General features: G+C 41.2%; 1 protein-coding gene across 2 annotated transcripts in view; it reads left to right on the forward strand.

Moving 5' to 3' along the window:
• Positions 1–23,868, forward strand: part of LOC132816854 (gamma-aminobutyric acid receptor subunit gamma-3) — a 605,764-nt gene that overhangs the window by 248,702 nt on the left and 333,194 nt on the right. For both annotated transcript variants that reach the window (XM_060826837.1, XM_060826836.1), the window contains exon 5: positions 4,341–4,423. In XM_060826837.1, coding sequence (XP_060682820.1) covers positions 4,341–4,423 — 83 coding nt within the window. The remainder of the gene's footprint in view (positions 1–4,340; positions 4,424–23,868) is intronic.

Consider the following 23,868-nt stretch of genomic DNA (forward strand, 5'->3'; position numbering starts at 1 on the left):
AAATATTAATCCCAAAATATGGGTTTTAAATTTTAAGGCTAAATATTCATTGATTTGCTAAAACCTAGCTAAAAGCTTAAAATATTTACTTACTCCACTTATCAACACTTTGAAATTAGCAACACAGGCATTAGTTACATCAACTGGAATTTGCACCACTGTGAAAAATTGTTGTTTCATCTATACTGTTGCATTACTCTTTTTGATGTCAAACTGATTTCTCTCTCTCTCTTTCTGCACCAAGAATCCAGATAAAGTGTCATTTTTCTTAAGTGAAAAAATGCTATCAACATTTTCTAGAGCTTATGATGTCCCCTTTGAGACTGGTCAAACCCAGAGACAGCAAATTTAATTTGAAAACTTTAATTATTTAATTACTTAAATCTCTCTTTTCCTCTTTATGGTCTGGTCATCCTCAACTTTCCTCCCCCAGTCATATTAATTGCAACATTAAGTTGGTGTTTAATTGTAATCCAGTGATAACATTAAATTTGGATTTACTGGTATCCCTGTATATAGTGCAGCAGGACAGGCGCACTGGTAATGCTATTACCACTAAGCCACAAGTTCCTGGGTTAAAGTCTTTGCCTCACCCAGAGGTGTGTCATAGCAAGTCTAAACAGTTTGATTAAAGGGGTTTGTTTTGATTTGTTAATACACCTAAATACAGTGAAAAGTTTTGTTTTACATGCAGTACAGGCAGTTCATAAAATACAAAGACACAAAGATCATAAGGGTGATTGAACAGAGCAAGGAATATAAAGTTATGGCTGCAAAGAAGGTGTCCAGAAAGCAAGAACAACATTAGATGTGAAATTAGAGAGGTCCATTCAGCAGTCTAATAACAGCAGGTAAGAAGCTGTCCTTGAACCTGTTGGTCCTTGTATTTAAGCTGCTGTATCTTCCAATCTCTTCCATTGAGCAGAAGAGATTATAAATGAGATGGGAGGGGTCTTTGATGAGGTTGGCTGCCTTTGCAAGGCAACAGGAAATATAATTGGAGTCAATGGATGAAAGATTGACTTGCATGAGGGTCTGGGCTTTATTCACAACTTCCTGTTGTTTCTTATGGTCCTGGGCAGAGCAGTGCCAAACCAAGCAGTGATGCATCCAGATAGAATGCTTTCTTTGGTACATCTATAAAAGTTGGAGACTGTCCTTATGGACATGCAGAATGTCCTAAGCCTGCTGTGGAAGGGGAGGCATTGTTGTGCCTTCTTGACTGACGCATCTACTTGGGTAGTCCAGGACAAATTGTTGGTGATGGTCACTCCTCGGAACTTGACACTCTTGAACATCTCCACCTCAGCTTCATTGAAGTAGATAGGTGTGTGTCCTCCTCCTCCTGCTCCTTTCTATTTGAGCAGGTTTATACTTGGTTTGGAGGTGCACAACATGGAATAAGTGTCTCTGTAAATAAAAACTTATGGAAGTATAAAGGTTTGGCCTAAATGTTTGGAAGTATAAAGGTCTTGCCTAACAATTAGAGTTTTAATATCCCTCATAGTACAGCCCAGCCATGTGCTGCAGAAGCTTGAAATAAACTGTTTTGACTGAAGTACTTTGAGATACGTTGTGCTATTTCATGTGAGTTACCCAAAAGGATTTGCTGCTTTGGTTCAAACAAGAAGAAACTATCTACAAGGACAGATTGATTGATGCCATCTTTAGATCAGGGAAGGTTGAAGGAAGCTAAAATGCAGGCTATCAAAAGAATGAATTGTTTCTTGATATTTTTTCAAGTATGATTGGCCAGCACTTGATATAATACCACTTGACATCTCCTGGTCATTCTTTGGCTCGTATAAAACAATTTTTCAATGAAAATATTAAAAAGGGATATACCAGGCATGTAGCTTTCCATATAACTAGGAAAACTGAAGTGTATTAATATTTCAGACTGGCATTTGGCAGTAGTGAACGATTCAGATTCTATTATCTCAGATCAAATTAAACCTACTCTATAACCTTCTGCAATGAAATATATAACATTCTCAGGGGATTTGGCAGGATGGAAACTGAGACAATGTTTCCTCTCATGGGATTTTAAGAACCAAGGGTTAAAATTTAAATAGAGGAAGCCTCTCATTCAACACGAAGATGAGGAATTTCTTCTCCCAAGGGACAATTAGTCTTTGAAATGTTCTATGGAGATCTGAGGAGGCTGTGTCATTGGATATGTTCAGAGCTGAGTTAGATAGATTTTTGATTTGCCATGGGAGTCTAGGCTTAGCCAGAAATTGGAATTAAGATCAATCAAATAGCAATGATGTTGTTCAAAGGAGGACCAAATGGCCCATCCTGCTGCTTTGTCATCTTCTTAGTAGAAGAGGACAATGCCATCCTGTCCATAAATCTAAATACACAAACATTCCTGGTGTAAAAGAAGGTTATGGCTGATGAAATAAAAGGACAGTAGTAACATGGAGATAACGTTGTCTGAGGATCAGGAAGCAGACTGATAGTTTATGGTTATTTTACACATTGGTGTGTGGTTTGTAATGGCATGCCTGAAGGGTCAGTACAGGATCCTTTGCTTTTCCTGATGTAAATGATCTAGATCTTGATGTGCAGGAGACAACTTCAAAAAGTTGAGATGACAAAAATTGAGGATATTGTAACTGGTGGCTGAGGATGTCATAAATGGTGTTAAACTCCAAAAGGACATAAACAAATTGGTGGAGTGGGCAGATGAAGTTCAAAGGGTAGAACTGTGCAGTGATGGAGAGCCAATATTAACAGAAAGGAGAATATTCTGAAGGATAGGCAGGAGCAGACAGGCCTGGGTATAAGTCATTAAAAGTGGCAGGAAAAGTCGAAAGAGAGCTGTTAATAAAGCACAGTTTTCTAGGCTTCATTAATAGGACTGTACAGCACAAGAGTACTATACTTATATAAGACACTAGTTAGAGGGATGTGTATTGCTGTAGTTGGACAGTTCTGCACTGGAGAGGAAAAGGCTGTGAAGAGATTCGGTAAAAGGTTTCAAAATCAGGATGGCCTTGGATTGTATAAAATGGGAGGAACCTTTTCTTACTTGTAAAAAGGATCAATAACTGGGGAGGGGGGAGGGCAGTTTGAACATGTTTTGCAAGAGAAGTGAACATGGAGGGGAGAAAAAAAAAGCCTTTTCACACAATGAACAGTTAGGGGCTGGAATGCACTTCTTGGAAGTACACTGGAGGGAAGCAGGCAACTGAAGCAGTCAGTAGTGTGTCTGATGATTATTGAAATATAAACAATGTGCAAGGCAGGAGATTGGCCTAAAGTCAAAACACTTAGCTTCCACAGATTCAATGGGCCGAATGGCCTTCTGTAATCAAACAATCTGGTGATTCTGTGACACATTTTCAATGTGTTAGTGAACGTCCAATTGGAATAGTAAATAGAGGATTTGGTAAATTTGAAACCAAAATGTGAAGTTGCAAGGTTAAGAAAGAAGATTGAGGAGATTGGGTCTGTACTCCAATGAGTTTCCAAGACCAAAGGATGGCCTTGTGCAAGCTGAAAGAATTCTCACATCACAGGGTGCATGAGAGTGATTACAGATAGGATGTTTCCCCTGACTGATGAGTCTAAAACCAGGGAACAAGACCTCATGATAAAATGTAGTTTATGTAGTGATGAAAAGAATTACTTCACATAGAGAATTCCAAACATTCACCACGGTCTATCTCAGAGGGTGGTGGAAGCCTAATTGTGGAGTTGGGTCAAGATAAAAATTGACAGATTTCTGAAAACTAATGACATCAAGGGAAATGGAGGTGGTGTTGGAAAGTAGCATTAATGTAAACGATCAGCCATGATCCAATTGAATGTTGGGCTGAGCCTCAATGGGCTGAAAGGCCTGTCCAGGATCCTGACACATCCTAAGGGGAGTTATCTTATAAGATATAATTTACCAGTACGAAAAAGGCAGTTGTAAAAAGGGGAAGATCAGTAAATATTGTAAAGGTTTCAAACTTTTTTTAAACCAATGTTACCATAAGATGGTCTAATTTCATCATTTGCCTGCCTTGAAAGACAACATGTGGATTTTTAAATCGATAGGTGAACCAAATTAATGAGTTTAGATTAAATGAATCAGTTGACCACTGCTTTGCTCTTCTTTCATTTGTGAGAAGTTACTTCTTATGCTAAAGTAAATATGACTAGATTCTGTGTGGCAGTTTGGGAATTTCTTTCCTTTTATCTATGGCCAGTTACTCGATGCCTCAACTGGAAAATTGTGAGCAATACATCATAGATATGAGCACTTCCATTTCTTATTCTTTAAGAAAGCTGTAACAGTGCCAGAATGTAGCATAAAGTGATTATTAATAAACACTTGTTTTCCGCAGGCTGACAATAATCGCAGAGTGTCAACTGCAGCTCCAGAACTTTCCAATGGATGAACATTCTTGTCCACTCATCTTCTCCAGCTGTAAGTACTGCCTCACTCAAACATCTAATAGAAATCTAATTACCCTTCAAGCATTGCTTGTTGGACAGTAGGGTTGCTCACTTTTGAGAAAGCTGGAATAGTGTTAATGCTTCATCACACTGTATCCCAGAGTGATTCCCAATTAACAGCTTAATGTATAATACATGTTGACTGGTATCTCCTTCATTTTCTCTCATTCTTTAGCCAGTGATACATGTGAAACTTTGACACTGTTGAACTAAAATAATCTCACCCTTTGTAACATGCCACTCATGCAATAGCATCTTTGTTTGACTCTGACAAGGCTGTCAGAAATTGGCTCGTCTTGTCAGTTATTTAACTGGACTCGATACTTAAGGGCCTTAAAATGCACTGAATGTTGCTAACCTTTTTGAATGCAGCATTCACCTTCAATATGCAGAATGTGAGTAGGGATACGCGTGTGTGTGCGTGCATGCGAGAGAGCAAGAGAGAGAGCGCAAGAGAGAGAGAGATATCTGTGCTCAATGGCTATTGTGAACAGCAAAAAAGTGTTTCAAATCCTGCTGGGGATAGCAAATGAAAAAAAAAAATTGCTTAAGATGCTGCTACACACAACAGCCAAAAAGAAATTTAACAATCTACCCCTGCATCATTGCAGCATCCTCAGAATGGAAGTCTTTTGAGCGGTAAAGATCACAAGTCAGCAGAAAGAAGGTATGGGTGGGGTGAGGTAGGGCTCGAGAGGGGACATTATGAACAAAACTGAAGAATTCAAACAATGTTTGATGAACAACAGATAAAATGTGGCTTACCATTTTGAAAAAATCCTGATATATAGTATCAGAGCCATACAGCATGGAAACAGACCTTTCGATCCAACAAGTCCGTGCTGAACATAATCTCAAACTAAACAAGTCCCATCTGCCTGCTCCTGGTATATATCCTTCCAAACCTTTCATATTCACGGATTTATCCAAATATCTTCTAAATGTTGTAATTGTACTCACGTCCATCGCTTCATCAGGAAACTTATTCTCTACAGATCAAACAAACAATCTAATAGAGATGGCCTTGCTCCTTTTTCACATTACCAAAGCTTATCAAAAGTATTTAATTGGTTGCACAGCACTTTGAGGTGTCCAGGAAAAGTGCTGGGGGTGTGAATGCAAATTATTCATTCATTCACTGACAAATTGCAAATAAAGCAAATGAAAGAAAAATGCTGCAGATGCTGGAAATCTGAAACAAACACAGAATGCTGGGGAAACCCAGATGTTCTAGCATCATCTGTGGAAAGAGAAACCGAGTTAACGTTTTGAGTCAGGTATGACTTCTGCAGAACAGCACATCAAGCAGATTAATTCCGAAGCACTGCAAAAATGAAATGACCCAAGTCGAGAGTTGTTTTGGAACAATATCGTAAATTCATCTCTGAATTATGAATGTCTCCGATATGAGCCACAGCTTAATAAACAGCATTAATAATACATTAAAAGACCAACAAGGAAATGTTAAGGATGTGACTTGAATTGGCAATTGTGCTAAGAAATACAGCCTACGGATTTCCCAGGGCCTTGAAGCAAGTTGATGTTGTCAAAACAGGAGTTTTCGCAACACCTTATTTAGCTCAAAGTTGGCTGGTTTGGCGGAGGGTGTCTTCCCTAAGGGATCTTCTGAAGTTCTAACTTCAATAAGTGTGAAATCTAATGCACCATCTGTCATAAGCATTGTTTTATAATTGGATTGGACAGTGTAACAATCAGCTGGTTGTGTTGTGTTGTAAAAGCTTTCATAATGACTTTAAACATCCTCAGGAGCTCAATGGACATTGTAGCCTGACTTTGGATGGGGACCATATTTTTAAAAATATGCCATCTAAAAATTCCTGGAACCCTGGACCTTTGCAGACCGTTGCTTAACCAATTAATCTGAAAACCCTTTCTCTGCTTTTACTGAAGGGTATCATTGGCTAGTGTCATGAAGGAATGATTTTGGATAGAGAAAAGAAAACAGTGCTCCTCTACTGACTGTCACTAGCTGTAATTTTTAGACTCAGGATTTTTTTTAAAAAATCAAAGTTAAACACAAATGTTTCACTCTATGTCCCCTGATTCATTAATCCCTGAGGTTACTCGAGTCGGTGAAATATTAAAGGTTACAGCATAGAAGGAAGCCATTTGGCCCATCCTAATTGTGGGGGCTCCCTGTCACAATTAAGCTCACTCCACTCCCCTTTTCCCTGCATCATGCAATTTTATTTCTGCTCAGATTCTTATCCAATTATGTCAGTGAAATGTCACAACTCTGGCATTTTTTCCATCATGTTTCATCGTGCCATCTGTCCGGTTTTGCAAATGGCAAAAGGTTGCAAACACAGATGGATGGAACTAGTACTTAGAAGGAAAGATAATTGGGAGCTGGTGTTTCTATGAATAAGTGACATCCATTAAGCTTCTCCCTAGTGTTACAATTGGATCGTCCACATGCTGTGGGAACTGATAATGTTGGATAGGTGTTTGAAATAGATTTTGTTGGGGTTTGAAAAATCCCCAATAAAATCTGAGAAAGTTTAGATAATGGTTCATAGATAAGAGTTATGAGTGGCTGAGGGATACAGGTCATTCAGAATGGAGATGAGGAAACAGTTCTTCACTTAAAAGGATGGCCAAATTTTGGAATTTGCTACCACAGAAAGGGCTGGAGGCCAGGTCTCTGAGGTTAATCAAGAAAGAGATTGATAATTTTCTTACATATTAAGTGTATTGATGGGTATAGGTGAGAAAGCAAGAATTTAGCATTGAGATAGAGGATCAGCCATGATCATATTGAATGGTAGAGCAGGTTTGAAGGGCTGAATGGCCTACTCCTGCTCCTTATTCCTATCATATAACAGCATTCCAGTTTCAATCCTCAGTCTGTCCTGACATGGCTAACTTTGATTTTGGGAGATTAAAAATCCCCAAACAAATGTTAGCTGCCTTTACAGATGGCTCAATATTCTATAACATTACTCCTCTTACTTGATTTGTGTTTTTCATTTAAACTTTTTGCCTGTCTCAGGAGAGTAACATGACTTTGAAGGGGAGGCTGTCTTAAAGCCCTCCAGTCATCAGGACGTGGGGTGAACACTGCCCAAAATCGCTGATTACTCCACGTTTGATGATTTTGTCCACTCATGTTTAGAAATGTCCATCTGACTTCACCGAGGAAATAACAATCAGGTTTCCAGAATCAGAGACCCATGCAGAAAAATCAGGTGTTCTCACAAAGAATCATGTTCGACTTAGATTACAGGAGTATCAACAAACTCAGTAGCTTATTACTTAGACTAGAAATGGGGACAATCGCTGATAGTGTTCAGTACTATTCACAATTCTGCAGATATTGAAACAGTCTATACCTGCATGAAGTAAGACCTTGTTAATATTCACACTTGGGCTGATAAGTGCCATGTAATGTTTCTGGAACTGAAATGCCAGACGATGCCCATCTCCCACAAAGAAAGCATCTAACAAGTCAACACTATTAGCAAACCTGAATCCTCCAGCATCAACACGGTGGGACTTGCCAGTGACTAACAACTGAACTGGACCAGCAATGAATATTCTCTGGCTACAGAAGGTCAGAAACTGGGAATTGTTAATAGGTAACTAACTTCCCTATCCATAATCTATGAGGCCACAAAGTCAGGAATAGATTTTGTTTTCTTCGTCTTTATTCTTTCCATGGATTTGTTACTAGCAAGGCCAGCTTTTGTCACCCAACCCTCATTGCCTATGTTAAGTTAGATCAGAGGGTAGTTAACATTCAACTACGTTGCTGTAGGTCTGGAGTTACATAAAAGCTGCATCAGGTGAAGATTGGAGATTTCCTGCTGTAAAGGACTTTAGTAAAAGGATTTTATGACCATCAATGCTAGTTTCATGCTCAATATTACTGAGGTTGGCTTTATAATTCCAGATTATAAATGGCATGGTAGCTCATTGGTTACAGCGCCAGGGACCTGGATTCGATTCCAGCCTTGGGTGACTGTCTGTGGGGAGTTTGCACATTCTCCCTGTGTTTGCGTGGGTACTCTCAGGCTGCTCTGATTTCCTCCCACAATCCAAAGATGTACAGGTTAGGTGAATTGGCTATGCTAAAATTGTCCCAGAGTGCTCAGGAATGTGTAAATGTAGAGTAGTGGGGAATGGGTTTGCGTGGGATACTGTTCAGAGGGATGGTGTGGATTTGTAAGGCTGAAGAGCCTGTTTTCACACTTTAGGGATACCGTGATCTATTAATTCACTGCATTTCACAATTTGAACCTAAGCCATTCACCTGTAACTATTCCAGTGATATTACCATTGTGTCACCAACTTCCCACTTGCCTGCTTGGGTGCAGCTCCAATAATAGTCACTTTCATCAGCACCATTCAAGCCCAGTCTCTCCCACCTCAGGATGATGGTAATGAACACCCTACTTGCAAGTTCCCCTTCTTGCCCTCAAAATCCTGACTGAGGAAAATAGGAGTATTTCTTCACAGTCATTCAATGAAACTTCTGGAACTCCCTTTCCTAACAGCACCCTGGGTGTATCTACACCAGTGGTTCAAGAAGTTGGCTCACTATCACGTTCTCAAGGGCAGTTAAGAACAGGAATCAGATGCTGGTCTCACCAGTAATATTCATATTCCATCAGTGAATACGCAACTGACAAATGATCACCTTGATAAGATAATCACTGTTGAATTACCTCAATGAATTGTTAACTTTAAAAAAAAAACTGAAGGCAAAAACGAGGCCTGAATTTTTTGCTCCCACGTCAAGTGATTTCCTGGTTCCACAAGCCTGACCAGGGAAAGTGTGTACTGGAACTTTGGAAGCCAGATTTCATGGAATTTTGTGGCAGTTAGCACCAGAGACAATGTAGAGGCTGTTGGGTATGGAGATGGCTTGAGGGAAGGTGAATCATGGTGCACACTTTGCCAAAGCAATGATTAAAACAAAGCCTAAAGCAGCTATTAATCCAGCTTGCCTGGAGACAAATTCCCTAGAGTTACTTGATTTAGTTACTGTGAGGCACTCAGTTTCCATGTATTTCCACAAGAAGGTAGCATTCAAGTGTAGCATTAGAGCTTCTGATTGTTCAATGTTGGAACATCTCATGTTGGAAACAGTTCAAATACTTGAAACCATGAACATTAAACAATAAGGAAAAGCAAAGAAAGAAAAATGCAAGCAACAGAAGTTGTATTCACTTCTTGGGGCAACAGGGAGTGCTTGTCCTTAAAGTTTCTATCCCTCTAATTATCCTGCTCCCAGCATGACCACATTCCAATTCGTTCCCAGTTTGAATGGCTCCTCACCTTTACCCCAATATGTTCTCATGCCCCATTTATGTCAACTCAAGCCCTGATAACCCCAGCATGTTGTCAACAGATGGCAGGAAACAACAAATATTGATTTTATTTTGTACTTCAGGCAAGCTTTGTTTTCAAACATTTAAAGAGCAGGGGTTTGAAATGCCTTCACACCTCCCTTTGACAGTTGTGCTGCTGCCATTTCTGTTGATAGCTCTCTTGAGAGTTCCAATGACCGCTACAGTTTTAGTGAATTTATAAACTTCATACACAAATTTATGTCCGCTCTTATCAACTCGAAGGGGCACCTTGCCTTCCCAAAGTTGTCTGAGGAACTTATCTGAATGGGCATTGTACTTCTCCAAATAATTCCAGAAGTTTTAGACCTTCTTGGTTTGCATGAAGTACAGAAAACATGCTCTGGACATCCCAGTGGTGAAAATCTATCAGTCTAAGGTAGCTGCACTTTAATATTCCCAGTACCGCTAGGCAATATGGATCTGCGAATTAGAAGACTCCACCATTTCCTCTACCGCTCCCATGAAAATGCCATGTCCAGGGTGGTACTTAATCACAATGCCCTAGCCTGTGGCATGGTAATCCTCAGGTTAAATCACCAACAGTTGTCCCTCCAATGAGAGCAGCTCTGTGGTCTGGTAGGACAATGGGGTTTTACTTTTATAGAATCACTACAGAAAGGATAGAGGCTATACGACCCATCAAATCTGCACCTACCCTCCAAGGAGAATCCCACCCAGACCCAGGCCCTTACCCTATCCCTGTAGTGCCAAATTTACAGTGGCTAACCCACCCAACCTGCACATCCCTGGACACTACAGGGCAATTTAGCAAGGCCATTCCACCTAACCTGCACGTCTTTGGACTGTAGGAGGAAGCCAGAGCACCCAGAGGGAACCCGTGCATACATGGGGAGAATATACAAACTCCACACAGACAGACGCCCGAGGGTCAAAGCAAACCCATGTCCCTGGCGCTGACAGGCAGAAGTGCTAACCACTGAGCCATGATGCCACCCATCTTTTCTCAATTCAGACTCAATACTCATTAATTTAGAGGCTTGACCTTTTAAACATTTTATCAAAGATCTTGACTTGGCATTGATTGAATAGAGCTGAAAATGTGTTGCTGGTTAAAGCACAGCAGGTTAGGCAGCATCCAAGGAACAGGAAATTCGACGTTTCGGGCCAGAGCCCTTCATCAGGATTTTCAGCTCTGATCTCCAGCATCTGCAGACCTCACTTTTTACTCATTGATTGAATAGTGCCTGAGACGCACATATTGTTACTGTTAGATGGGGGATTATGCTTGACAGTAGAGGGTTTATCTTCTACCTCACATTCAAAGTATCTGCTGACACCAGATGCCCATGTGAACTGTCTATACACATACGTGCAGAGCTACACATGCTGCCACAGGACTATATCCGAAAGGACACCGCACTCCTTCAAAGAGTTCCAGAAGTTTTAGATCCTCTATCTGATAACAAGCACATTAAACATGCCCTGGACATCCCACTACTTAAAATCATCTCAGTCTGAGATAGCGGAACATTTCCAGCTACCTCTCGGAACTGTGGATCTGCAGATTAGAAGGCTCCCCCATTTCCTCTATCACCCTCAATGAAAATGCTCAGTTCAGGATGGGACTTTCTGATTCAGGCCTTCATTTTTATAATGATGGACGAACTCTCCATTTCAACTTGTCCCCTCGCATGAGGCAATGGTGACGTTTGTGTTCAGCCACCAATTGTCTCTATTGAATGAGTGCAGCCCATGCATGTGGGGAGATTAGCACTGATTCAGTGGAAAAAGTGGGTTTGCCATGGAATTACTTGTCTCAGTGAAGTGTGTCTTGACACTGAAAAAGTTGGGAACCACTGTTCTGTCTCAATGTCATATTGGTTTTATCATGCTATTGTTTGTTACCATGGATTTGGAAATGTTTGAAGTTTTTTTTCTGAATTAGCAAAACACGAATGCATTGAAAACATTCAAGTAAGTAACTAGCAAATAAGGGTTCATTTAGCAGCGTTCTCCCTCCTTGATGCTTGATCCCTCAGTCCCAAAGGGCTGTCCTTTTCTCCTGTTGTAAAAATATACCTTAATACAGCAGCATTGTATATCTGGAGGAGGGTTGTAACTTCATGTTGTGTGTATAGCACAACTGGAATAAGTAAAGCATAAAAAGGAACATTGTGTCATCAGCAAAGCATGCAAGAGACACAAAACAAATTCAGTGAGCTATGGAAACTAAGAACTGGCATGTATAATAAAACTGGGTTTTATCACTGAGAAAATCTGCACAAACTAATATACAGGGTAGAAGTTCCATTATGTCTTCCTCATCAGATTTTGCATTCTGCTTTTTATGAATCTTGCTGTTTTACCAATGTTCCTGTCTGTCACCAATCTCCATTTCCTCTTTAAGGTGTTGTTACCTTCCAAATCCATAACGCCATCTTTAACATGCTCTAACCAGATCTTCGCTCTTGCCATAGTATTGAAACAGCTCTCAACAAAAATCACAAGTGATACCTTTTGTGACTGTGACAAAGGTAAACTTTCCCTTGTCATCCTTCTTGACTATCTTCAGCCTAGGGGATGATTGAACACATCATTCTCCATTATTGGCACACCATGGTCATTCAGTTGATTGGCACTGCGCTCACCTGGTATCATTCTTACCTATCGGAGAAACACTGCGGTGATCTCTCTTCCTGCTGCAGTGCTGTTAACGCTGGTGTCCCCCAAGTACCAATCTTTGGATCCTCTTAGTACCTGGCTATCTGATGTAATCAGAAGACACAGCATTAATTTTTACACGTACACTACAGACATCAAATTCTACCTCACCATCACTTCCCTCAAATCCTCCCTATTCTCTCAGAACCACAACCCTCCAAGATGTCTGCACACATTTAATTTTGGCATTTGACATTTAAGTGGCCATGCCTTCAGTTGCTGAGGCCCCAAGCTCTCCATCTCACGGTTCTCCCTGGAGACATGCATTAAAATCTTGAACCAAGAATTTGACCATGTGGCTGAACATCTCCATTGTGACTTATGGTCATGTAGTGTTTTAAAAGTCTCCTCTGAAGCACCTTTTGTTACATTGAAGCTATGATTGCAAGTTTTATATCACAGATCCATGCAGAGATGGCAGTTGTGTTTATCTGTATACATAAGCTCTCCTTTGTCCAACTTGTTCGTTACCTCCTGAAGGAATCCTAACAGATTTTTCAGGTATGACCTCTTGACAAAGCCATGCTGACTTAGCCATATTTTACCATACACTTCCAAGTACTCTGCAATCTCATCCTTAATAATGGACTCTAAAATCTTAGAACAACGGAGGTCAGGCTAACTGGTCTATAGCTTCCAGTGTTCTGCCACCCTCTCTTCTTAAACAAGGGTGTTACATTAACTCTTTTCCATTTCTTTGGCGCACTCCCTGATCCCAGTAATTCCTGAAAGAGCACTGCTAGTGCTTCTACAATCTCCTCAGCTATCTCCTTCAGAATTCTGGTATGTAGTCCATCTGTTCTGGGTGAGTTATCCATCTTCAGACCTTTCAGCTTCCCCTGCAACCTCTCCCTAGTGATGGCCACAACAGTCACCTCTGCCCCTGACTCTCATGAAGTTTCTGGTATGCTGCTGGAGTCTTCCAATGTGAAAACTGTTGTGAAGTGTCTGTTCAGTTCCTCCATCTTTTGTTTTGTTTCCCCATTAATATTTTTCAAGCCTCATTTTTCAGCAGTTCATTGTCCATTCTCACCTCTCTCTTATCTTTTAGATACTCAAAAAAATTCTCTTGCAATCTTTCATGCTACTAGCTCCTTTCCTCTCATCTTTCACCATCTCCCCACTTATTGTTTTTGTTTAAGTTATCCTTTGCAGTTCTTCAGAACAGAGGAGGCTAAGTGAAGGTTTAATAGAGGTGTAACAAAGTGCTTAGAGTGAGTAAGCAAGACCTATTTCTCCAAGCAGAGACAGATTTCTAACCCATTGATTTTAGTTAATTGCTCAAAGGATTAGAGGGCTACACAGAAACACGGAATAGGAAAAGGAGCAGGCCATTTAACCCTTTGAGCCTGTTCTGCCATTCAGTAGGATCATGGCTGATTATTCAATTCAGTGTCCTGCCCTCCACCTCCCCCACTTCCAATTCTTCCTATTTGCTTTAATCTTTTTAGCCCAAAGAATTGTACCTATTTTCTTGAAACCATGAAGCTTCAATTGCTTTCTGTGGCAGAGAGTTCCACAGAAGAAATTTATCCTTATCTCAGCCCTGAATGGTTGAGGGGCTAGTACGTGTATTCAAAGTGTGGTAGCGGTCTGGAACTGTGCCTGAAAATATCAGCAAGGCAAAACTCTACATTGCATTGAAAACAAAATTCATTTTGATATCCCAGGAGACCAACAGAACTATGGACCAAGAGCCATAAAGAGGGATCAACATTTTGAGTCCAATAAATCATCGGCAGACCCATGACTTTAACTCGGCTTTATTCCCACAGATGCTGCCAGACCTGCTGAGTGTCTCTCCAAAATTGTTCAGGTCTCCAGCATCTGCGGTTCTTTGTTTTATTATTATCAGGAACTGGGATTGGGCTGGATTTGTTGGCAAGCGCAAACTCAACAGGCCAAATAGTCTCCTTCTGTGCAGTGAATGTAGCATTGTTTCACTTGTGGGTCAGTTAGTTCTTAAGCAGTCCTAGCAATTCAAAACAACTGCAATATATAATACGAACAAAGTATTGGAGAAACTCAGGAGTATGGTGCTGGAAAAGCACAGGATGAAGGGCTTATGCCCGAAACATCGATTCTCCTCGGATGTTGCCTGACCTGCTGTGCTTTTCCAGCACCACACTCTCGACTCTGATCTGCCGCACCTGCAGTCCTCACTTTCTCGGTTGGAGAAACTCAGAGTCTGCGAGCATCTATGGAAAGAAATGGAGAGCAGTTTGATGTGACTGTTTTCAGAATTCTGTTACCTGTTGTATAGAAGTGTATGTCATTAATATAACCTCGCAATAACACATCATTCAATTGCTTCCATTTAATTCAAAGACTTCCAATGCACATCTAACCCTTCTGGCTGAAATTTGAGCATCAATAGAGTGGTCACATCCAGGTAGCTTTCTTCTTACTTTATGCTTGGATCACCGGAGTCACTTGATAGGCAGAGGTAGGTACTGCAGATGCTGGAGATTAGAGTCAAGACTAGAGTGGTGCTGGAAAAACACAGCAGGTCAGGCAGCATCCAAGGAGCAGGAAAAATCAGAATTCCTGATGAAGGGCTTTTGCCCAAAATGTCAATTCTCCTGCTCCTTAGATGCTGCCAGACCTGCTGTACTTTTCCAGCACCACACTAATCTAGGCCAACTTTTATGGCCTATCCTTAAGTGTCTTTGGAAAATGAGGGTGAAATGGGGGATGTGGTCATGTACTGCATCTCTGAAATTTATATTTCTTGGGAGAATGACAAGTAAAGTCACACAAGCAAGTCATGGTGTCAGAGAAATAGGGCAAAGGGTGTTCTACCAGCAAACAGCCAGGACACTGGCTCAATAATAAGACAATGCGGATGCCAGCAACCTGAAACAGAAATTGCTGGAGAATGCTAAGTTCCAACTCAGTGGGGGGAACTTGAAACATGAACTCAGTTTTGTCTTCACAGAAACTACCAAGCCTGTTGGGTTTCTCCCAGGAATTTCTAATTGCATCCCAGTGAAATCCAGGATGGTTGATCACCCTACACAGATCTGTCAGTTTTCCAAATGTCCTCCCTGTGCCAGAATGACAGGGCAAGCTGGTGAATTTTCATCAAAAGCTACCTTAAAAGGAAACAAAATTTGTGTGGAAAATATCAAGCTTAATAGGCCAAATAGATCTCTTATTCGTACTATGTTGTCTCATGCCAGCAAAACAACTTGCTAATCACTGCAGGTTTAGTGAGTGCTAATTACAATCAATCACTGGGAAATAACACATTCTGTTCAGTAACTGTACAATGAATTTCACTCATCTGAAATTAACATTCTTTCCATTGAGCACTCAACTCACTCAGTCTCCTTACAGATTACTTGACACTTGCCTCTGATTTGCCTCTTTCTCCGATTGACAAGTTAATGCTGCAAAAGATGTTACCCATGACTGTTATATTTTGTACCAATAAACAAAATCCAGCTGAGAGATATTAGTCAAATTAACTGCTTAATAGTCAAATTAAATCCAATTAACTTACACAAGCACAAAGCTTCTGATAGTTAAGGATTTTGGCTAACATCCCTCACCTGGAATCTATTTATTTTTACAAATACAGCAATTGCTGAGAAAGCTACCTTTGTGGTATTGACAGTTCTTGGAATAAAGACAATTCAATGTCAAATTAGCTGAGAGATGCCAAAAAAAATTGAATTCGACTTTTCTCTTTCTACCCAGAGGAGCACAGCAATGCATTCAGATATTCTCTCAATTCATTAAGCAGTTTTGTTCTTACAGCAGAATGCGTGCAGGGTGAACAAAACAAGGCCAATGCATTTGGAATTTTACACTGCAGCATTATTTTGTAATATGTTCTGGGTCAGTTGAATTCATTGAGGGACTTCAGAGAGAGAGGGGGAGAGAGGGTTAATTGAAACAAAAAAAAATGGGGAGACTGGCCAGGATTCTCCAATGGCCAGAAAGCCATTATTCCACCATTGATGCAAGTTGTACATGGGGATCCCACACAATCCCATGATAGCAGATTCTAAAGGAATTGCATTGCGGATTCTGGTGGCTAATTCCTCAATTAACTGTAACTGTAACTCTCCAAAAGCTTCCATTTAAATCCTTCTCCCACTCACTCTGATCTACTCTAAACACTATCACTTTCCTGATTTCCTTGCCAACTTGCACGCTGGCAGCATATCCACTCGTTACCCCATCCCCTTCCCACTTGGTATCCTACCCATCTGGTGCTGTACTTACCTGCTACTCCTGTGGCATCTGACATCCTGACCCATGACACAGCTAGTACCCTGGGTCAGGCAGGATCTGAGGAGCAGGAAAATCGTTATTTCATCAGGAGGGCTCCTGCCCGAGATGTCGATTCTCCTGCTCCTCGGATGCTGCCTGACCTGTAGTGCTTTTCCAGCATCACTCTAATCTAGGCCAACTTTTATGGCCTATCCTTAACTGTCCTTGGAAAATGAGGGTGAGATGGGGATGCAGTCATGTACTTCATCTCTGAAATTTATATTTCTTGGGAGAATGACAGGTAAACTCTAATCTCCAGCATCTGCAGTCCTCACTTCTGCCCAGCTCTTGCCCTCCTCACCTGGCAGTTTATGTTCTATCGAAGATTCTGCACTCAGTCCCCCTTTCATCACCACTGGAACCACTCTTCATTTTTCTCACATCGTGTTCAACCTCTCTATCCCGGCCGCTGGACCTCCACTTTGCAAGCAACACCCTTCCCCCCCACCCACCCCCTCCACTGTCAGACACAATCCCCTCCCCCACCACTGGTACCAGACTTGACAACCCCCTTGACCTCACAACCCCATCCTTTGCCCCTGCTTGACCCGATTTCTCCCACCCACCCAACCGAAACACTGCATCATTTACCAATCCTCCTTTGCACCATGCTTCCTGGCATGCTCCATTCCAGCACATTACCCCCTACCCATCTGGCACCCAATTCACCTGGCACCCTACTTACCTGGTAGCCTGTGCCCCTACATATCCGGCCCCCTAACATCCTACTTACGTTATAGACCTACTATCTGACAACAACTGTGTGGACTATTAACTGACAGAATATGGCAGCTGGCTTCAGTGAAAAGGAAGTGTGATTTGTCTTCCTCATCCCCAGTGTGAGCAAGCTGAGGTACGGCTCTGCTTTTCTCAGGCAGTTCTGATTGGAATTTTTTCTCAGAAATACAGAGATCCCTCCTTTCGCAACAAAGAAGGGACAGAGCAGCAATCTGCGACTGACTGCTGCTCCTCAGAAAATCCAGCCATCAATTTGGAGAGGTGGTGGCCTGATGATATTATCACCACACTGTTAATCCAGAGACCCAGGTAATTTTCTAGGGACCTGGGTTCAAATCCTGTAGATGGTGGAATTTGAGTACAATAAAAATCTGGAATTGCAATTCTAATCATGACCATTTTGATTGTCAGAAATAAAGCCCATCTAGTTCACTAATGACCTGTAGGAAAGGAAACAGCAATGTGATTAATTCTTAACCGTTTCCATGGGCAATTAGGGATGGACAGTAAGTGTTGGACTAGCCAGCGGTGCACTCATCCCATGAATGAGTAAAGAAAATGTCTGAGTGTGGTACAGCACAGCAGTCCTGAAGAAGGGTTACACCCGAAACATCGACTTCTCCATCTCCTCATGCTGCCTGGCTGGCTGTGTTCTTCCAGCCTCCTGCTTATCTACTTTAGATTCCAGCATCTGCAGTTTTTTTTTGTCTCTCATCAACAACACAGGAGGAGGCTGTTTAGTCTATCTACCTCTGTTGGTTCTGAGGTGGGACTATCCAATTAATCTCACTGCTCCCACTTTCTCCCACAATCTATTTCTCCTTCACGTATTTGTCAATTTTATTGAATCTGCGTCCACCATTTTTTGAGATGGAACATTCCAGATCAGACAGACTCTTTGTGTAAAATATCTTTCCTCATGGAGGCAGTGGTCCTTTCTCCAATCACTTTAAGTCTGTGATGTCTGGTGAATGGCCTTTTCTGCTCGTAGAAACATACTTTTATTATTCTTTTCCTGGAGGTGAGTATCACTGATAGGACCAAACTTTTTTGCCCCTCTCTCGTCTCTCTTGAGACGGTGATGGGTGAACCACTGCAGCCCAACTGAGAAGAGGAAGTGCATAGGTGGAGAGGGTTGTGTGGGCTGGATAGTATCCTGTTAGGAAAGGGATTCCAGGATTTTGATGCAGAGATAGTGAAGGAGATGTGACGTGGTACCAAATCAAGATGGTGTGTGGCCTGGTGAGGAACTGGCTGCTCCCAAGCATCTGCTGCCTTTGTCCTTTGGTCGGAGGTTCAGAAGGTACTACACAAAGAGACTTGGTGAGTTGTTGCTTTACAACTTTTCAACCCGGCACTAAGCCCCAGCAGCAATCTAAATCAATTAAAGATTCCCGTTGTCGTTGCTCCCTTCAGACTGTTGCTGGAAGATTAATTTTTAAACAATATTCCCAGTCCAACTCTCCTTTCCCCACTGCCACATAATTAATTTCAAAATCGCATGCATTGATTTTTAAAAAAAATTATTTTGCCTGCTCCCATCCATTGCATAATTAAGTTAACAATGACAGTTCTCTTAATTAATTAATTAATTAATTAATTAATCACCATGCAAAGATTTATTCTTTTATGTAATTTATATATTTTGGGCATCACAGATTTTCCCTTCAATTTATTTAATGAATGCTAGTTGCTGCCTATAGAATAGATAACCTCATTACCACTATCAATGGCAACTGCTTTTACCCAATGAATATATTTTTTCACTCCACTAAATGGCAACTATGTTTTGTGAAGTTTTGGTTGCTATGACCCCATTCATCTGATTGGCCATTAACAACGAGATAGAGAACGGACTCTTTATGTTCATCTCCGGATGCTCAGTGTTGTCTGGCTCAAAATGGCAAAGACATGTCTGCACACCCCCGAGACAATCAGGTTATTTTACCATTGTATGGGACAGAGCAACAATTAATTGATTTATTTCTCAGGACAATGTTAGCATGGAGATGAGGATAAATGTATTCACTCATGCGCTTGTAAATCTTAGAAATATTCAGAGATATATAGCTGCTTGTTACATTCAAGGGTTTAAATCGATGGATCTTGGATGTGAAGGGGTTCAAGGGATACTCTCAAAGTGCAGGAAAGTAAAGGGAGGCGGGTCATTGGCCATCATCGTATTCAATGGCAGATCAGGTTCATTTGCCACATGGTGATCCTGCTCCTATTTCCTTCATTTAAATGGAAGGTAATTTAAGCAGGTTCTGAAACCTTGGTGCCATTCTTTCCTTAGAGTGCTCTATCAAGGCAACACTTCAAGTTTGATTTTCACCATGGAAACAGGAGATGGAGTTGAGAAATCTACCACTTAACAAGACCACCATGTCAATAACTCATACAGAGATGGAGGAGAGTAGTAGTGTGATCATGTTAGGCCTACAGGATCACTGAGTGGGCAGTTGTGGAAGTAGCCTAGCTAAAAAGCCTCTTTTGGTTCTCTTAGACATTAATCCAATTTCTTGCCATCATCCCAAAATACTTCCCCCCCTCTGCTTTCCCCCACCACCCCTCAATGCCATCTCATAACCCAGTGCCACCTTCCTTATCCACTTATCCAATATCCACTTTGAGAAAGTGAGGTCTGCAGATGCTGGAGATCAGAGTGAAGAGTGTGTTACTGGAAAAGCACAGCAGGTCAGACAGCATCTGAGGGGCAGGAGAATCGAAGTTTTGGACCAGAGTCTTTCATTAGGTGCTCCATTCCTGATGAAGAGCTCTGGCCCGAAACATCGATTCTCCTGCTCCTCGGATGCTGCCTGACCTGCTGTGCTTGTCCAGCAAGACAATCTTGACTCAATATCCCCTTTGGTCTAATTTCGGGAGTTGTGTAGAAGGACAAAAATAACTTTAATTATATAAAAGAGTTCTCTTTCATGTATACTTGATATGGAAATAAATCTCCCAATTATGAAATTCATTCAAAGATTCAAATCCCCTAAAATGATTGATTTGTTATTATTCTGCAATAATTCTGTAATCTTTTATTCTGTAACCATTGAAAAGCTAGTTAATCCTTTAGTAGCCTTATATAACTATCAATAATAACAAAAACACAACTCCTTGCTGAGATAAAAGATTTGGATATTTGAAACTCTACTTACCATTCATAATAGGCTCACTGGGAATAATAGCCCTTGGGAACTTATTGAAATTGCATTTTTTTAAGCTACCCATGATGGCCTTTCAATCAATGCTCTCCAGTAGCAGCTTTCTTACTGTAAATGACACAAACAGTATGACTTTCTTAATGTTGCCCAGTCTGGGTTCTGCCAGGGCCACTCAGCTCCTGATCTCATCACAGCTCTGGTCCAAACATGGACAAAAGAGTTGAATTTCAGAGGTGAGGTGAAAGCAACAGCCCTTGACATTTGAGTGTGGCATCTAAGAGGCCTGGCAAAGCTGGAATTTGTGGGTATCAGGGGGCAAACTCTCCACTGGTTTGAGTCAAACCTGGAACATGGGAAGTTGGGTTGTTGGAGGTCAGTCATCTCAACTGCAGGTCATCTCTCCAGGAGTTCCTCAGAATAGCGTCCTAGGCCTAACCATCATCAACTGCTTCATCAATGACTAATACTTCATTGTCTGTTGCAACATAATATTTATTTGTTTTTTTTAATCTGACTAACGTTAATCCTTTAACTATGTCTTTTCTAACTTATTCTCTAAATACTTTTCTTTTTATTCCTCTTTTGTATCTAAGATTTGCACCTAGGTACTTGTATCTAAGATGGCACCATAAGAGGTAACATTTTAAAACTTTTCAATGTACTCCTGTATTTCTGTACTCTGGCTTAGAGTGGTGCTGGAAGAGCACAGCAGTTCAGGCAGCATCCGAGGAGCAGTAAAATCGACGTTTCGGGCAAAAGCCCTTCATCAGGAATACAGGCAGAGTGCCTGTATTTCTGTGCTTGAGTACACATGACAGTAAAGGAGATTCTATTCTATCCTATCCTATTCCATTAGTACAGAGGTAGGGACTTTCATTGATAATTGCACAAAGTTCAGCACCATTTGTGACTTATCAGATGCTGAAAGAGCCTATGTTCAAATGCAACAAAATCTGGACAGCATCCAGGCTTGGGCGGACATGTGGCAAGTAACATTCACATCAGACAGATGTGAGACAATGTCCGTCTCCGCAAACAGAAATCTAACCACTGTTTCTTCGCATTGAATGGTGTTACCATCACTGAATCAACATCCTGGGAATTACCATTGACCAGAAACTCAACATAAACACAGTGACAGTATTGAGTGCAGGAGTTGGGAGGTCATGTTGCGGCTGTACAGGACATTGGTTAGGCCACTGTTGGAATATTGCGTGCAATTCTGGTCTCCTTCCTATCAGAAAGATATTGTGAAATTTGAAAGGGTTCAGAAAAGATTTACAAAATTGTTGCCAGGGTTGGAGGATTTAAGTTAATAGGGAGAGGCAATACAGGCTGAGGCTGTTTTCCCTGGAGCATCGGAAGTTGAGGGGTGAGGTTTACAAAATCATGAGGGGCATGGATAGGATAAATAGACAAATTATTTTCTCTGGTGTCGGGGAGTCCAGAACTAGAGGGCATAGGTTTAGGGTGAGAGAGGAAAGATATAAAAGAGACCTAAAGGGCAACTTTTTCACACACGGGGTGGTACGTGTATGGAATGAGCTGATAGAGGAAGTGGTGGAGGCTGGGACAATTGCAACATTTAAGAGGCATTTGGATTGGGTATATGAATTGGAAGGGTTTGGAGGGATATGGGCCGGGTGCTGGCAGGTGGGACTAGATTGGGTTGGGATATCTGGTTGGCATGGACGGGTTGGACTGAAGGATCTGTTTCTGTGTAGTACATTGCTATGACTCAATGACTGTATGACTACAAGACACTGGGAATATTGCTGCGAATAACTCACCTCCTGACTCTCCAAATCCTGTCCATCAACTGCAAGGCACAAGTCAGGAGAATGATGGAATACTTGCCTGGATGGATGCAGCTCCAACAACACTCAAGCAGCTTGACACCATCCAGGACGAAGCAGCCCGCTTGATTGGCACCACATCCACAAGTATCCACTCCCTTCACCACTGACACGCAGTGGCAGCATTGTTGTAGTGTCTACAAGATGCACGACAGAAATTTATCAAAGATCCTTAGACTGCATCATCCAAAGCCATGATCACTTCGCCTGGAAGGACAAGGGCAGCCGATGCATTGGAGCACCACCACTTTCAAGTTTCCCTCAAAACATTAGAGACAGGCAATAAGTTACAAACGGCCAACGATGCTACATCACATGAGTGAATTGAAAAAAATAAAGAGGGCCAGTAATTTCAAAACTTAAGACCCCCGACACTTAAACAGATTATTGCACACATAAGAGCATGACCTCCCACTTATTTGTGTATCATCATCAGCAAAATTTGATACATCATATCCTGCCTTCTCCTCCAAATTATTAGCATCGATTAAACATAATTGAGGACTGATTCCTGTGGAACTTCATTAATTATGTCTTTCCAACTTGACTTTCTGACATTTGTGTATTAACTGCTAACATATAACTTTAATACCATGAACTCCTATCTTATACAACAAATATTTAAGTGGCATCTTAGTGAATGCCTTCTGGCAATCTAAATACGCTACATCTACACATTTTCCTTTATCAACTCTGCTTGTTACATCCTCAATGAACTCGGTCAGATATTTCAAACCTGATATAATTTTCACAAAATCATATTGACTCTGATTGGGTAAAGCTTTTCTGAGTGTCCTGGTGTTTCTTTCATAATAATGGACGCTGGCATTTCCCCGGTGATTGATATTCAAACAGGCATTTATTGTTTCCTGCTTTTTGTCTCCCTCCCTTCTTGAACAGGGGCACCACACTAATGGCTTCTCAATCTGTTGAACCTCTCCAGGAATCTAGTGAGTTCTGGGATGTTTCGACCAATGCCTCCTTCTATCACTGTAGCCACTTCCTATGAAGCTCTTGGATGCAGTTCACCAGGCCCTGGTGATCTGTTTGCCTTTAATCCCCTTAATTTGTCAAATAATTTGTCTCTTGTGTTAGAGATTGTTACAAGATTGTTGCTCCCATGAGCATCTTGCTGATTTGTACCTCTTTCACCATGAAGACCAATGCAATATATTGTCTGCCCACCCATATCTATTCTAAACAATTTGGATGTTAAAAACAAATTTCTTAACTGCACTCTTCAAGTGCCAAAATGTCTCCTGATTGAAACCAATCAAAAGAGACACAGATGAAATACCTGTTTTGCTCTGACAT

This window comes from Hemiscyllium ocellatum, chromosome 6 (assembly GCF_020745735.1).
Source record: "Hemiscyllium ocellatum isolate sHemOce1 chromosome 6, sHemOce1.pat.X.cur, whole genome shotgun sequence".
NCBI lineage: Eukaryota > Metazoa > Chordata > Chondrichthyes > Orectolobiformes > Hemiscylliidae > Hemiscyllium > Hemiscyllium ocellatum.